Raw genomic sequence first — 14,582 nt, forward strand, 5'->3', positions numbered from 1 at the left:
GAGGTAGGCAGGGAAAATCCTTAAGGCCCCACCAAGATCTGAGAGAGAAAACAAGGTTTGAGGGAGCAGTGTAGAAATGGTATCAGTGGCCCTGGGGACCATTACACATGGCTGCTAGCCTGCATCTGTGAGTTTCTAAGCAAAGCCAGTGCAATGAATATGCATTAGCTCACTTAAATCATCGCCAAGGTCCTGGGTGGAAAGCTACTGCTGATCATGGAGAAATCAAGAAGCTTAATTGCTTGCTCAGGATTACGGCATTGATAAATTGAAAGAAGACATTTAGAGAAGACCAGATTATGGGTCAGTCTTTGCCCATCTGTCGTGGGAAAATACCCAACAAGGATACTTGCAGGACCATCTCATAGACATGTAAAGGTTTGTAGACATTTCTGGTTGAATGTCTTGGAGTTGCTGTTACCTCATTTGAGGATGCCGGTACCAGTCATCTTGGGACTTCGATATCACAGGCCTTGGAGGCAAGTCAGGAAGGGAACATGCTTGTCAATCAAAGCAGGGGCTGACTCCTGATAACAAGGAATTTGAAAGGAAGACTACATTTAGCATTCTCTCATTGTTTATGGAAGCTCCTCCATGCAAGGCCTCAAACTGCAACTGAGGCAAAAAGGACAAATATCCTGCTCACTGCCCAGAGATTTCTTTCTTTGGGGACTGTAGGTCTTGAAGAGCTGATAATATTAGCCACCACAGGTACCAATATGTCCATCAAATACCCTTTTTGTGCATCCCATTTCACTCTTTTGAGTAACTGCCTGGTTCCTAGAGGCATTTGTCTGTGGCATGTGTGACAGCTCTTTAGAGAAAGGTAAACACAGTGTCCATTTTTAGCAAGCAGGATTTTGAAGACCTGGGATGAGTTGAGGTCCATTTTACAGCAATGCTGACTCTATTCTGCTTAGGAAAGAAGTTCAGGTAACAAAGTCAGCCTTCTCTTCCTTTGATTCCTTCCCATTCACACTATCTTCTGAGTCTTTCCTGATCATTCAGTCTTCAGGGATCCCAGTGTGTAATGACAATAGTAATAAATACACACACACCAATAGCAGGATCATAGTGTTCGTGGGGCAATCCTGTACGCTGAATCCTTGTGAAGTACTTTGAATGTATTCTTTCACTTGGTCCTCACTGGAGTCTAGTTTGGTGGAGACTTGTGTAGCTATTCACATTTTGCAGATGGAGAATTTGAGTACTGGAGCACACATAACGTGTTCAGTGCTTCAGAGTTCACCAGTGTCAAATTTAGGTTGCTCTTGGCATTCAGTCTTCTGTTTCTCACAATCATTCCTGTAACATTTGGAGTGGGGTGGCTTACTTTATACTTAACAGGCGTGGATACATACACGTTTGTTACTGCTCGTTTGAACTCTAACTGACAGACTTTTAAAGGCAAAGGAGCTGCTTTTTTGCTCCTTGGCATCACCAAGACTTCGCACAGTGCTCTAAAAACAATAGGGTCTGGGATGCTTTATTTTCCTTTCCCATCGTTCTTTAATCAGGTCTTGTACTATGTACTTTTCCAGTCTCCAGATTATAAAAATCTAGAATCTCCTCTCTCTCTCTCTCTCTCTCTCTCTCTCTCTCTCTCTCTCTCTCTCTCTCTCTCTCTCTCTCTCTCTCTCAAATGTTGAGTGGTTCAACCAACACTGCATCTCTGCATGCCTCTGCATCTTTTCACTCTTTTATATCCATCCAGATTACTAGGCATAAGACTTCCAGTGTTCATTTTCAAAGATATTTCATTAATGTACATAAAGAAATGAAGTCCGACATAATCAGTCCTGTCTTCTGATTCTGCCACAGCTCTCTCTGGACCTCTACCACACAGAAGATGATATTTATAAACTGTCACTGGTGCTGGAGCCTAGAAATTCCAAATCGGTTTGTATTGGTTTTTTCCCTCAATGCTACACTTCTCTGTCTGTCATTTATTGTCATTGACCATTTTGATGGAGTTTTCTGTTCTAAAGACAAGAATTTTGAAGATCTATATTATTTCTATTTGACTAATGGGCCAATTTATCCCCAAAGGGATTATTTCTTCACATTGTATGTTAAGGAGGAGGAAGAATATTATTCCTATGCTGTTTTGTTCTTGATCTTTTATCTTTTGTATCCAAGAGTTCATCTACACAAAGAATGAGAGAAAGAGGGGGTGGGGCTTTGCTATAAGAACACAAGCAAAAAGGATGTAGAGATGGTTCTGTGGTTAAAAGCACTTGCTGGTCTTGCAGAGGAACAGCTTCAGTTCCCAGCACCCACACGGTGGCTCACAACCATCTGTAACTGCAGTTCTAGGGGTTTTGATGTTTTCTTTCTGATCTCCACATATGGGGCACATTCATGCATGCAGGTCCAAACACTCATACACACAAATAAAAAGAAAAGAAACAAACCAACCAATGGAAAACATCAACAGGAACAACACAAAAATACCCTCATTTCCCATAAAAGTACTTTAACAAATTTTTAATCTGTCTCAAAAATTATGTGACTGAGAGTGACTGAAGATGACACCTAATATTGACCTCTAGAATCCACATACACAGCCAATACACACATTCAGACATATGTGCACACACATTTATACACACAGAGTCTCGGTGTGTGAAGAGGAGGATGTAAGCTGTGAGTTTACATGTGTGTGCATAGCTCTATCTAGACTGTGTAAAGTCCGCTGGTCTTGCTAATAACCCACCAGTAACATGTGTTTTAGTTCCTCCTTAGCCTCTCTTAAAAAATTATTCCAAGTTCATATTAAATAAAAAGCCTCCTAAAACAGTGTTGCCTGTGTAGACCAGTGAAAACACTACCACCACATAAGAGTCCCTGAGAGGAAAGTACTTAAACTGCACAGAGACCTGAGCTGGGTCCGTGATTGGATTGTATCTCCTGCATGCATTACGGATTATTGCCACCACATTCTCCAAGTAGACAAACCTACTGGAAAAGCCTGTGGAGAAGTCAGTAGCTCCAGAGAGGGCAGAAGACCTGAGTCTTCACAGAATAGTCAGAAGTGATTAGCACATTAAAGAAAGGGAAGAGGTGAAAGAACAGGAACTTGGCCACAGGTTGGTTACTAGCTGTTATATACATTCAATGCAGATTTATCAGAAATACAAACTATTTAAAAGATAGAGAAAATTAGATAACTGTTAGTTTTAAGACAGGGTCTTGCTATAAACCCCAGACTGGCCTCAAACTCCTGACCTGCCTCAGTCTTCCAAATGCTGGAATTTCAGCATATGCCACCGAAGTAAAAAAAACTTGATAAGGGTAATATCTCTCTCTCTCTCTCTCTCTCTCTCTCTCTCTCTCTCTCTGTGTGTGTGTGTGTGTGTGTGTGTGTAAGTCCATGGTACATTATTGTGTAAACCTTTAGGAATAATTTGGTGGTTTCTCTAGTTAGAGAATTTGGATGGGCTATTTGGGTGTTCCAAGAGTACACATTTCTATTTAGAAGAATAGAATGGAGGTTATTACTAAATAAAGTGCACTATTAAAATATGTCTTTAGCCATGTGTGTTGGTGTATACCTAGAACACTTGCACTGAGGCTAAGAATCAAATCACATGCTCCAGGGATACATAGCAAGGGACTTTGTCTCAAAAAGTCCAGACCAAGGAGAAACATGCTTTCAGTTACTGATTAGATTCTATTTTAGCAAAAGATGTTGGTTTAGAAACATGTAAAGCTGGATATGGTGGCCTCATGGGCAGAGGCAAGAGAATGTGTTCAAGTTCAAGACTACCCTGGTCTAGGTTGTTTCACACCTACCGGGAGACATCATGAGAGTCTCAAGTGAAACAAGGACAAAAAACACTTAAGTCTTTACTGATGTTCATATATTAAATTTTCTCTTTTAGTGGCTCAAATTTGAGCTAATTAATATTAAATACTGTGTGTGTATATTCTTTTAGCAGCCAACCTCCCCCACAACACCTAATAAGCCTGTGGTACCCCTGGAGTGGGCTTCAGAAGTGGTACCAAAGCCAGACCCCACAATCATCAACAAACACATAAGGAAGTTGGTTGAGGTAAGTAACTGAATGAGAATAATCAGAGAGTTCTAGAAAGCCAGTTTTCTTTCCTTAATATTCTTTGATGGTCCAGAAATCAGATGGCATCCATGAAAACAGATCTTGAACAAATAGAACCAATTGAGTTTGAACATCAAATGATGGAACAGCTGGCACTCCTTGCTTCCTGGATTGGCCCCAAGAGAAGAATTTTCCAGAAGGATCTTTCTCTCTTCTGACTGTGTCTTCTTATTTACCCAACTGTTCTCAGCCCCTTCTAGCTCCTCTCTTGAGCATTTGCTACCTCTGACTCTGCCATCAGCTTGAAGGACTTTGGGAATAAGAATTGCTCATGGAAAGACCACCTCAGAAGGTTCTCATTTCAGAGAAGGGAAACATCCCCAAATTGCTTTGTTTCACCTATGGTATATTATGAGGATTTTATGACATAGCCACACAATGGGAAAAAAATCACTCAATTTACGACAAGGCTCTTTCAGGGTTTTCCTTGTAGAAAACAAATCAGACTTGGGTCTGGTGGAGACCTGTGTAACCCCAAGCCTTGGGGGGCTGGAGCAGGAGGACGTGAGACCTGCCTGAAAGAATTGGGGTTTCGGGGAGCTGTAGATGCACAAATGATGATGAAGAAGTGGGACTGTCTGTCGCAGGAAACTCTGGTCCAGGCCTGACTAGCCCTGTTCCCATGGACTGCCACAGTGCTGACTACAGTGAGGGTGGATGGATGAGATACATCGTGCTTTTTGCTGAAACAGGATTTTTAACACCACAAGTGTTTCTTGTCTCGGAGAACCCAGGGATCTGTAATTGTTGAGAGGAGTTTTATGGCATATATGTGAGCATAGCATGAAAGGCCAGTGCACTGGTGCACAGCTAAAATCCCAGCACAGCGGGACCTGATCTCAAAGATAAGTAAGCTGAGTGCCAGAAAGACTGCCTAGGCTAAAAGGGCTCCCTGATCTTTCTCAGCCTGAATTTGATTCCTAGCCCCAACATTGACTGGCTAACAACCAACTGTAACTCCAGCTAGGGGACCCAAGCCCACATTGGTTTTTTGTGGGCACCTGAATACATGTACATGAACACATACACACAGGCATGCATACAGTTTAAAAATAAAATAAAGATTAAGCAAGCAAGCAAACAGAAAACCCAAGCCAGCCAACAACTACGAAGGTGAGGTGAAAGAAACTTTTGCTGAGGGAAAGGGCTGAGAAGACAATTATGGTCCAGGGTGAAAATGAACAGAGTGGGTGGGACACCAGGAGAGCTTTGTGCACCAGGATGCTCTGATTCCAGACAATAGAAAGTAGAGAGCTTGCTCCCTCTCCCTTCCACACCCTCTCTCACTCTCTTTCTCTCTCCCTGTCCTCGCTCCTTTCACCTGTCTTTTCATTTTTCTTTCTTTCCTTCTTTCCTTCTGTCTCTTTCTCATTTTCTTCCATCTTTTAAAATTAGCACATAACCTATTAGATTTCATTATGGAATTGTCAAACATTTGTTTTTATTGGTTCTCAGTACTCTTTTCCCCCAGCCCGTCTCCCTGTGTCCTCTGCTCTAGTAACCTAGTAATCTCCTTTCTCCTTTGCCTCTCTTCTGCTCTGTTGTTCCCCCAGCCTTCCTCATTTCCTTCTCTCACCTTCCATTCTATTTTCACAGCTTAAACCCACACTCACAGAGACCCAAACACACACACAGAAACATTCAAAGCTAATGTCTGGACACATGAGAGAGAGAATGTGTGAATTTGTTTTCTTTTTTGTTGTTGTTGTTGATAAGTAGCCCTTTAGCATGCTTGATTTCTGAAGGGGTGTATTCTCTTTCATCATTCTGAACAATTGTTAGCCTATACATTGACTTTATTTGAACTTTAGAATCTATTTCTTCATTTTAAAACATTTTCTTTTCCCAAATATAAATTTAAAAACTGAAATTTTGATGAAGATAGCATTCAGTATATATTTTCAATTTTTGAGATAATTTAAATTCCTAAAGCTTCGTAATTTTTGGTATTTCAATCAATAAACTCACTAACCTAATTCCTACTATCCCTGACATAATCCTGAAGTCTCAACTTGCACTTTTATTTTTACAGGAAAGCTTTGTTTATCTAAATCCCAACCTCAAGCCCTCCACAAACTACTTACCATTTTAGAGTGTTAAATCAGCTTTGCTGTTTAGTAGTCTCCCACTAGATTCTAGGTTCTTTGATTGGATGGAGAATCTACTTCTTGGTTTTTACAGATTTAGTGCTGACTTAAGCATGAGGATAGTAAACACTAAATACCTGTCTATTCTTTGCAGTCTGTGTTTCGAAACTATGATCATGACCATGATGGATACATCTCCCAAGAGGACTTTGAGAGCATAGCTGCCAATTTTCCCTTCCTAGATTCCTTCTGCATGCTAGACAAAGACCAGTAAGTTTAATTAATTCTGTTGTTTTTAATGGATCTGGCTTAAGACAGAAGATTTTCTGGGGGGGGGGGGGAGGCAAACCAGCAATCTACATCCCAACCAACTTTCATCTGATGTTCTGATAGAGCAGTCTGGATTTTCACTGGTTGTTTTTCTTGGTGTCCTCGAACATGACCACTTGTGTGCTGTCATATTAAGCATATGTGCCATATGCAAATAACTAGCTCTCAGTTTCTTTAGGTCCTTCTACTACTTAACTACCTCTAATCTAAAAGCTTCATCATGCCAAGTAGAAGCGAAAGCCTTAGGGTCAAGGCCCGTAGTCCCAGCTACTGGGAAGATCGAATTAGACTTGTGTACAATTGTGATTGGTGTGTGTGTTTGTAGAAATTGCAGGATAACTTTTTGGAGGGATAAGCAAGATACTAGATGATTTAATTTTAGAAACTGCTAGTATAATTCAAGTTATTTTGCATATGCATGAATAAAAGGATCTTAAGTCTGGGGTACAATTACGACATCGTTAATAGAAACAGGGGAACCCGTGGTAATATAAATTAGAAAGAAAGATACAGGTTTTGGCATGGCTATGCTGATTATGAGAGGAAAACGGGGGCACAGAAGGAGATGCCTAGCAAGTTATTGAAGAATAGTACAGACTGTGTGCGAACACTGTGCTGGAGCTGCACGTTACGTTTTCAGTCCATCAGCATTAGCTGGTTGCTGACGTCTGGTGCAACATTCCTTTCTGGTGGTAAATCTCTGTGGAGATGAGCATGCGGACTTCTCTTCCTGTGTGGAAGACAGAAATAATGAGTAGGCTCTGTAGAAAAGACAGAGAAGGGGGAACAGGAGAGGAACAGTAAAGCAGAGCAAACGGACTTGCACGCTCTATATAGAAGAGGGTGTCAAAAAGTTAATATGTCTCCATGGTACACACTGCCATGAGGTCAGCGATTTCATGATGATGGGGGCTGGGTACTGAGGACTGTCCTTACTGGCAGTTTCAGCACAAAGGCAGTGTGAGGAACTTGACTAGGTGGTACGGAATGATGGAAGAAAATGCCAATCACTGGTGTTTTAGACAACTTTGGGAGTTGGTAGGAGAGGAAGACCAGTGCTGGAGAAAGCAGCAGAATCAAGGAAAGAGATGTGGGGAGAAGGATTGTCTTGGGCATCTCTGGAAACAGGAGAAACAGGTGAAAAGAGATTAAGCAGAGCCCAAGAGAAGGCCATGGCCTATGGATGCTTGAGAGCAGGAATGGCCCTTTTGATGCCATAGGAAGACCCAGGAGAAGGATAAAGGGATCCTGAACAGCATGGGAAAGGCAAGATCTCTGAACACAGCACTTTCCTGGGTCACGTGTATCTGGTCCTTATGGATAGACAGGTAGCAAACAAGGGCTGTGGTGAGCTGGAAACAGGTAGACAGGCTGAAGAGGAAGCTCCTTGTGTGTAGAGGAGGTCTGAAGAATGTGCTAGAGGACCAGACTGTCTGGAGGTCACTGGGAGAGCAGCTGGCAGTACATTAGGCTGACTACAGGACAGGAGCATGACAGTGATAATCCCCATCTTATTGTCACTCAGGGACTAGAAAGACGTCCTTCTGGAAGCCTGTATTCAGTAATAAAGATAATTCTCTGAGCCAGAGTACACAGGCCATGTGTGTTCATACATGTAAACACATGTACACATACACAGATACAGACATGCACACAGAATCTATTTACTGGGGAAGGCTTTGAATACATTGTGCCCTTTGAGATGTATCCTCCTTTTGATGTTTAGGAAAAGTGAATATTTCTCCTTTACTTTGGTCACGAAGCTTTAGGAGGTTGGTAGCAGCAGGGGTGATTACTTGGTGAAAGAACAGTCAAAGATCCTTCCCCTTTTTGACTCTCCTAACAGGGACGGCCTAATTAGCAAAGATGAAATGATGGCTTATTTCCTGAGAGCCAAATCTCAGCTACACTGCAAAATGGGACCAGGCTTTATCCACAATTTTCAGGAGATGAATTATCTCAAGCCAACCTTCTGTGAACATTGTGCGGGATTTGTAAGTTGGATTTCCATTTTCCATTTGTGCAGGACCTTGGAATGGCAGGGAAATGGTTTACTAAATATGATTCACTTTCTCCTTTGAGTCAAAAATCAGATGTGTGATCGCTCCCTGAAATGAAGGACAAAGTAAAACAGATCTGTGAACGTGGCTGGGCTCCAGGAGCACCTGCAACCAAGACGGGGAGGACTGCTGAGACCTGTTAGCTTCGGAGAGAGAGAGAGACAGACAGTGAGAGACAGTGTGTGTGTGAGAGAGAGAGACAGAGAGAGAGAGGGAGAGAATCATCGGTGTCAGGGGTAGGTGCTAGCCCAGAGAACCCTGGCATTCATCAGAACTCTTGATAATGGCTGTGGTGAAGAGGAACATTTATTCCAGCCAGTTCCTTCTGGCACTTATTTAACATGCTATTTGTCACCACATCCATCATGATGTCGATCGATACTTCCCAACTTAAAGAGAAAAAAAAAAAAAAACCCTTTGGGGATAAGGCAGTCATGATAACAAATACCATTTACCTAATACTTGGCAGTAACGAAGTCCCGGGACAGTGATGTAAAAATTCCCTACGACATGATTTGAGGTAGGCATTGTCTCCCCACTTTGCTTAGGAAGATGGAGAGGGCAGCATAGCTGCCCCAAATCCTCCAGGATTGCAAAGTTCTAATCAAAAGGTGTGAACTCAAACACAGGCACTCCGAGTGTGGACACCAAGCTTGGCCTCCACACCCGCAGCACGTGGAGACTGTATACTAGGGGCTGACCTGTGGGGGTTGTGATCCCCTTGGGATTAACTAAGACCTTTAAACACATACTTTTAAACACTTATCAGGGTATCTTTATCTGGTACTGACATGAAAGAAAATAAAACACTGAGGGGAGGGTGGACCAGCACCTAGTTCTATAGCTGCTAGAGCTGCAGGGTTGGTTTTATTCTGCAGTCACATCTCACACCCACCGCATCTGTGCTGTGCTCCCAGTGATTACACTTCTCCCAGCCCATGCCTGAAGGACTGGCTTTGTGAGCCGCATCCTTCTGAGAATGAGTAAATGGGAGGTAGGTCTCACTTTCACCACATTTCCAGATGCTGACAGCAGCCCCCACACCACCCTCACCAGCTTGCCTTATCAATCTCAGGGACAGAGAAGTCTCTTTTCTGTTAGCATCTCCACTCGGTGCTTCACCACACTTCTCTACCATCCAATAAATGCATTTCCTTTTTTCTTGTTTCTCTATTTTCATGGGGGATTTGGAGAAGTAGATAAACCTGAAAATGCAATTGGAATGAAGCCATGGCAAATGCTTTACCGACCTGCATATAACACACACACACACACACACACCTCTGTGAAATATATTTTTGAGCCTTCCAATTAACAGAACCTGCCTAGGCACAACTGAAAATCAGGACTAGTTGTTGACCTCTGGTGGCGTCTGAGGGCTTTGGCATGTTTATTCAGTCCACGTTGTTGTGTTGCCTCCTCCTTGCTCAAGATCCTGCTTTAATAGAAGCAGGAAGGTGATCACACTTGAGATTCCGTATCCTCACCTACTCATTTGAAAACAAGTGCTGGGCTCCTATGGTGATGAAGGACAAAGCTCTGGGCCCCCAGAATCTTGGCTTTGAATCTCACTTTTGCTCCCTCCTAATTTCACATCATGGACCTCAGTCAATGTGTATCTTTATGTCTGTTTTCCTATTTGTAAAATATGTTTAATACACTACTTACCTGCCAACCTGTTGGAGAGATAAATAATACCAGCTTAGTTAAAAATCTAAAGTATCAAGAGAATGAGAAAAGGGGCAACACAAAAACAGTTCGAAAGAATTCTTTTGGCACTGTTAGACTGCCTGAAATTAACCTTTAATTTTTATAACCCCTTTTCTTTTTCAAAATATGTTTAATTTCATTTGTACATCTTGCCTTGATCTTTGCTTACATAATACTTAAGGGTCCTTTGGTCTTCGAGGGATTTATAAATACAACTCTGAAGATATATCCTTGAAAGGAACTGCGAATGCCAGAAACCATTTTCTAGTGCCTGGCCCATCTGCTTTTGCAGTAAATTCTATTTTAAGGGTAAAGAAGGCAGTGCATGCATTTCAGAATTACCAGAACCGAAAGCTTGTTGGTAATCCCCGTATTTTATAGAAGAAACTGAAGGCTGGAGAAATTATGTGACTTAGTTCCCCAAAGTCATACAAGCCATTGGCAGCAGGACCGTGAACCCTAGCCAGATCTCTTAACTCTCAGTCCAGTGTTCTTCGCCTTATAAAGAATTTCTTGTATGGTAGTAGCCTGTGTTCTCAGATCAAAGGAGCCTGGGAAATACTCTTGAGACTCACCTAAGCAGGGCTTCCTTCGGCAGTTGGTTGGCACAATGACCCACTGTCCTTTCCTGGCACTGTTTCCGCCTGGTTTCTAAGGGAGCTCAGTAAATCATGTCCTGAGAGGACTCTGGCTTGATTATATCCTTTCCCACAGCTTTTTAGTGGTGATAACAACATACCGCAACTGCATATCAAGGCACGCTATCTTTCTATGTAGTGGGGAGGGGTCTCACTCAATAGTCCAGGGTGGCCTTGAACTTGAGACCCTTCTTTCCTCCTTCTAAATACTGGCCACAAGGAAAGGGTGTCTCTTCTCTTTCCCACCCCTGTTTATTGAAAATACATTCTTTTTCCCTCTACTCCTCCAAGTTCACCTCTACCTAGCCTCCCATTCGGATCCGTCCCTTTTCTGTCTCTCATTAGAAAACAAACAGGTATCGTAGGAATAATAAAATAAAATAAAATACACTACAATAAAAAAGATAAAACAAAAATTAACACATTGGAATAGGACAAAACAAACAGAAGGAAGAGTCCACGAAAAGGCACAAAAAACTGTTGTGTTTTATAAAAAAAGAGAAGAAAGGGAAGGAAAAATATGTTTGGTAGAGGCATAGTATGGTGTGTGTGTGGGGGTGCCTCTGCAGGCCCATACTGAGGCATCCCTTCCCCCAAGATGCCAGCCTATACTATGTACTATACTACACTAACTATCCTACACTATACTATCCTATACAAACTATACTATGCTATACTATAGTGTACTAACTATATTATACTATACTATAATAACTATTCTATCCTATTCCATACTAACTATACTATTCTATGTATACTATATTATACAATACTAATTATACTAGACTACACTAACTATACTATACTATACAATCTATACTATACCATAATAACTATACTGTACTATACTATACTATACTATACTATACAATCTATACTATACCATACTAACTATACTCTACTCTACTCTACTATACTATACTATACTAACTATACTATACTATAGTACACTATAAAATAGAGTTTATTTAGGGAATAAGGAGGCAAGTTTAAGGATTAGTAGAGTCAGAGAAAGGCAGAGAGAGTAGAGAAGTAGAGGCCGGCCATAAACACAAGGGGGGAGGAATGGGGAGATAAGGGGTAGGAAGGGAAAAGGGGTGAAAGGGTGAGAGAGTAAGAGGGCAAGAGAATGAAGAGGGACAAGCAGCGACACACCTGTTGCCAGCTAACTGTGGGGTGGAGCCTAGAAGAAATGCTAACAGAAACGGATACAGATGCAGAGACCCACTGCCTCTACTCTCGGGAGTCCCATCAGGACACAGCATCAGAAGCTATAATATACATCCATAAGACCTGTGCCGGCCCTGTGCATGCTGCCTCAGTCTCTGTAATCATATGTGTTCATCATGTTGATTTAGAACCTTGTTTCCTTAGTGTCCTCCTTCCTCTCTGGATCTTACACTTTTTGCACCTTCTCTTCGGCTGACTTCCCTGAGCCTGGAGAGGAGTTTGATGGAGATATTCCATTTAGGGCTGAGTCTTACATGGTCTCTCATCTGGCTGTGGGTCTTCGTGCTTGTCCCTATCTGCTGCAGGGGGAAGCTTCTCTGATGATGGCTGATCAAGGCAGTTACCTATAAATATATCAGAATGTCATTAGGAGTCATTTTGTTCCTGTGTTCCTTTAGCAGCACAGTAGTGTTTGGGTTTCTCCTAAGTCTCTGGCCCAGCTAGTCTCAAGCTCTTGATCACCCAAGCAATGCTGTGTATGGGCTCCATTTTGTGGAATAGAACTTAAGTCAAATCAGATACTGGTCAGTTACTCCCTCAAGCTTTGTCCCATTACTGCACTAACTTATCTTGCAGAACACCATCGTAGATCAAAGGGGTTGGAGCTGGGCTGGTGTTTGGTAGCATAAGGAGTACCTTCCTCTACCAAAGACACAAGCACATGCGGTGAAGGATCTATGCAGGCACCAGCTTTTCTTCTCCATGCTCAATGTCTTGTGTAGGCATTATCTTCAGCAATAGGACCTTGCCATCAGTTTGTGGAGAGCAACCTGTAGTCTTGGCAACAGTCTAGGTTCTTTAGGGGTTTCCCATGAGACCCCTTTGGCCAACGATGAATATAATCTATTCCAAGCACTGGAAACTTCATGTGGTGACAAGAGATGTACAGTTGGAGCTGTGTTTCCACCACCACGATTGTATTCAGATCAATTTCATGTGTATGTTCGTGTGTAGTAGCTTAATTGTAGCTGTCTCTCCCCATGTGTATTATTTTCCTTATTCCCTCTAATTCATTCTCCTTCTAACTCCCTAACCCCAATCCATCCATAAATATCTATTTTTCTATACATTCTATTCTATTCTATTCTATTCTATTCTATTCTATTCTATTCTATTCTATTCTATTCCATTCCATTCCATTCCATTCCATTCCATTCCATTCCATTCCATTCCATTCCACTCCACTCCACTCCACTCCACTCCACTCCACTCCACTCCACTCCACTCCACTCCATTCCATTCCATTCCATTCCATTCCATTCCATTCCATTCCATTCCATCTGTCCCCTGTAGTTCCTTAGTGGCAGCATAATGTAGTGAGAGGGTGAGCCTTAACAGGCTCATGCTGAGGTGTCCTTCCCACAGAGGTATCAGCCATATGATGGGTCCAATATAAAATGAAGTTTATTTGGGATATGGAAAGGGGGTTTGGGAAGGTAGTAGGGGCAGGAAAAGAAAGGATGCAGAGAAGAACAGAAAGAGAGGGGAGAGAAAGAAGGAAAAAGGTTGGTTGGCCAGGAACAAGTGGAAAGAGAGGAAGGGAGGGATGGAAAGATGAAGGGAGCAAGAACAGGAGAGGCCAAACAGTCTTTCTATAGCAAGCCAGGTTCACCTTGTTGCTAGGTAAACTGTGGGGCAGAGCCTAGAGGAAAGGCTAACTCTCTGCATAACCTCTGTGATTCTATGGATTGTAGCTTGGCTGTCATTGGCTCAACCGTTTATATCCACATTTGACTGAACACATACCATATTTGCCTTTCTGAGTCCGAGTTACTTTACTCTCAGGCTAATTTTTTTAAATAGTTTAATTCATTTACCTTGGAGGTGCTCATATATATGGCTGGCCCTTCTTAATTCTCCTTATGGTCCTACACTAGTGACTTTGTTCACACAGGAACAACCCAGAAACAGGGGATGGAATGTCATTAAAGCTTTCCAGGTTGAGACTTCCTGAATCACTATCCTCACTCTTAAATGACAGAAGTCAGTTAATTTAAAACTCCCAGAGGCTTGAGAATGTGTAACTAACCTGATCATCCACTTCCCTTTTCTGCCCACAATTAGTCTTCAGTAGTTTTGAGCTGACCTATCAGTGGTGGTAAAGGAATCTTTTCTGCCCAGAGGTAAATGGTTGCTGTTGAAGAAGGCATTAGCATCTTAATGTGTTCTGAAAGACCTAAGGACTTTAAAGGATCAAAGGAACCTCTGGGGTCCCTTGATGGGATTTCCTTGTTTGCAGGAGAGGAAGGGGGCAGCCACCCCACGTCCTTCCTTAGTCAAAAGGCTTTGGTAGCTACTTTGTAAATTCAGGTCAGATGCTCATACTCTGGGGGCTTGTTTACCATAAGCATTGTGAACAGGGTTCCCACAAGCCTCCTAAGGCTATTGCCCAGGATCCTTTCAGCATTA

At 42.2% G+C, this 14,582-nt stretch overlaps 1 protein-coding gene across 3 annotated transcripts in view; it reads left to right on the top strand.

Moving 5' to 3' along the window:
• Window positions 1-14,582, top strand: part of RASGRP3 (RAS guanyl releasing protein 3) — a 101,096-nt gene that overhangs the window by 79,598 nt on the left and 6,916 nt on the right. For all 3 annotated transcript variants that reach the window (XM_080919235.1, XM_080919236.1, XM_080919237.1), the window contains 4 exons: window positions 1,822-1,899; window positions 3,939-4,055; window positions 6,360-6,475; window positions 8,382-8,529. In XM_080919235.1, coding sequence (XP_080775361.1) covers window positions 1,822-1,899; window positions 3,939-4,055; window positions 6,360-6,475; window positions 8,382-8,529 — 459 coding nt within the window. The remainder of the gene's footprint in view (window positions 1-1,821; window positions 1,900-3,938; window positions 4,056-6,359; window positions 6,476-8,381; window positions 8,530-14,582) is intronic.

The sequence above is a fragment of the Micromys minutus genome, assembly GCF_963924665.1.
Source record: "Micromys minutus genome assembly, chromosome: 1".
Taxonomy (NCBI): Eukaryota; Metazoa; Chordata; class Mammalia; order Rodentia; family Muridae; genus Micromys; species Micromys minutus.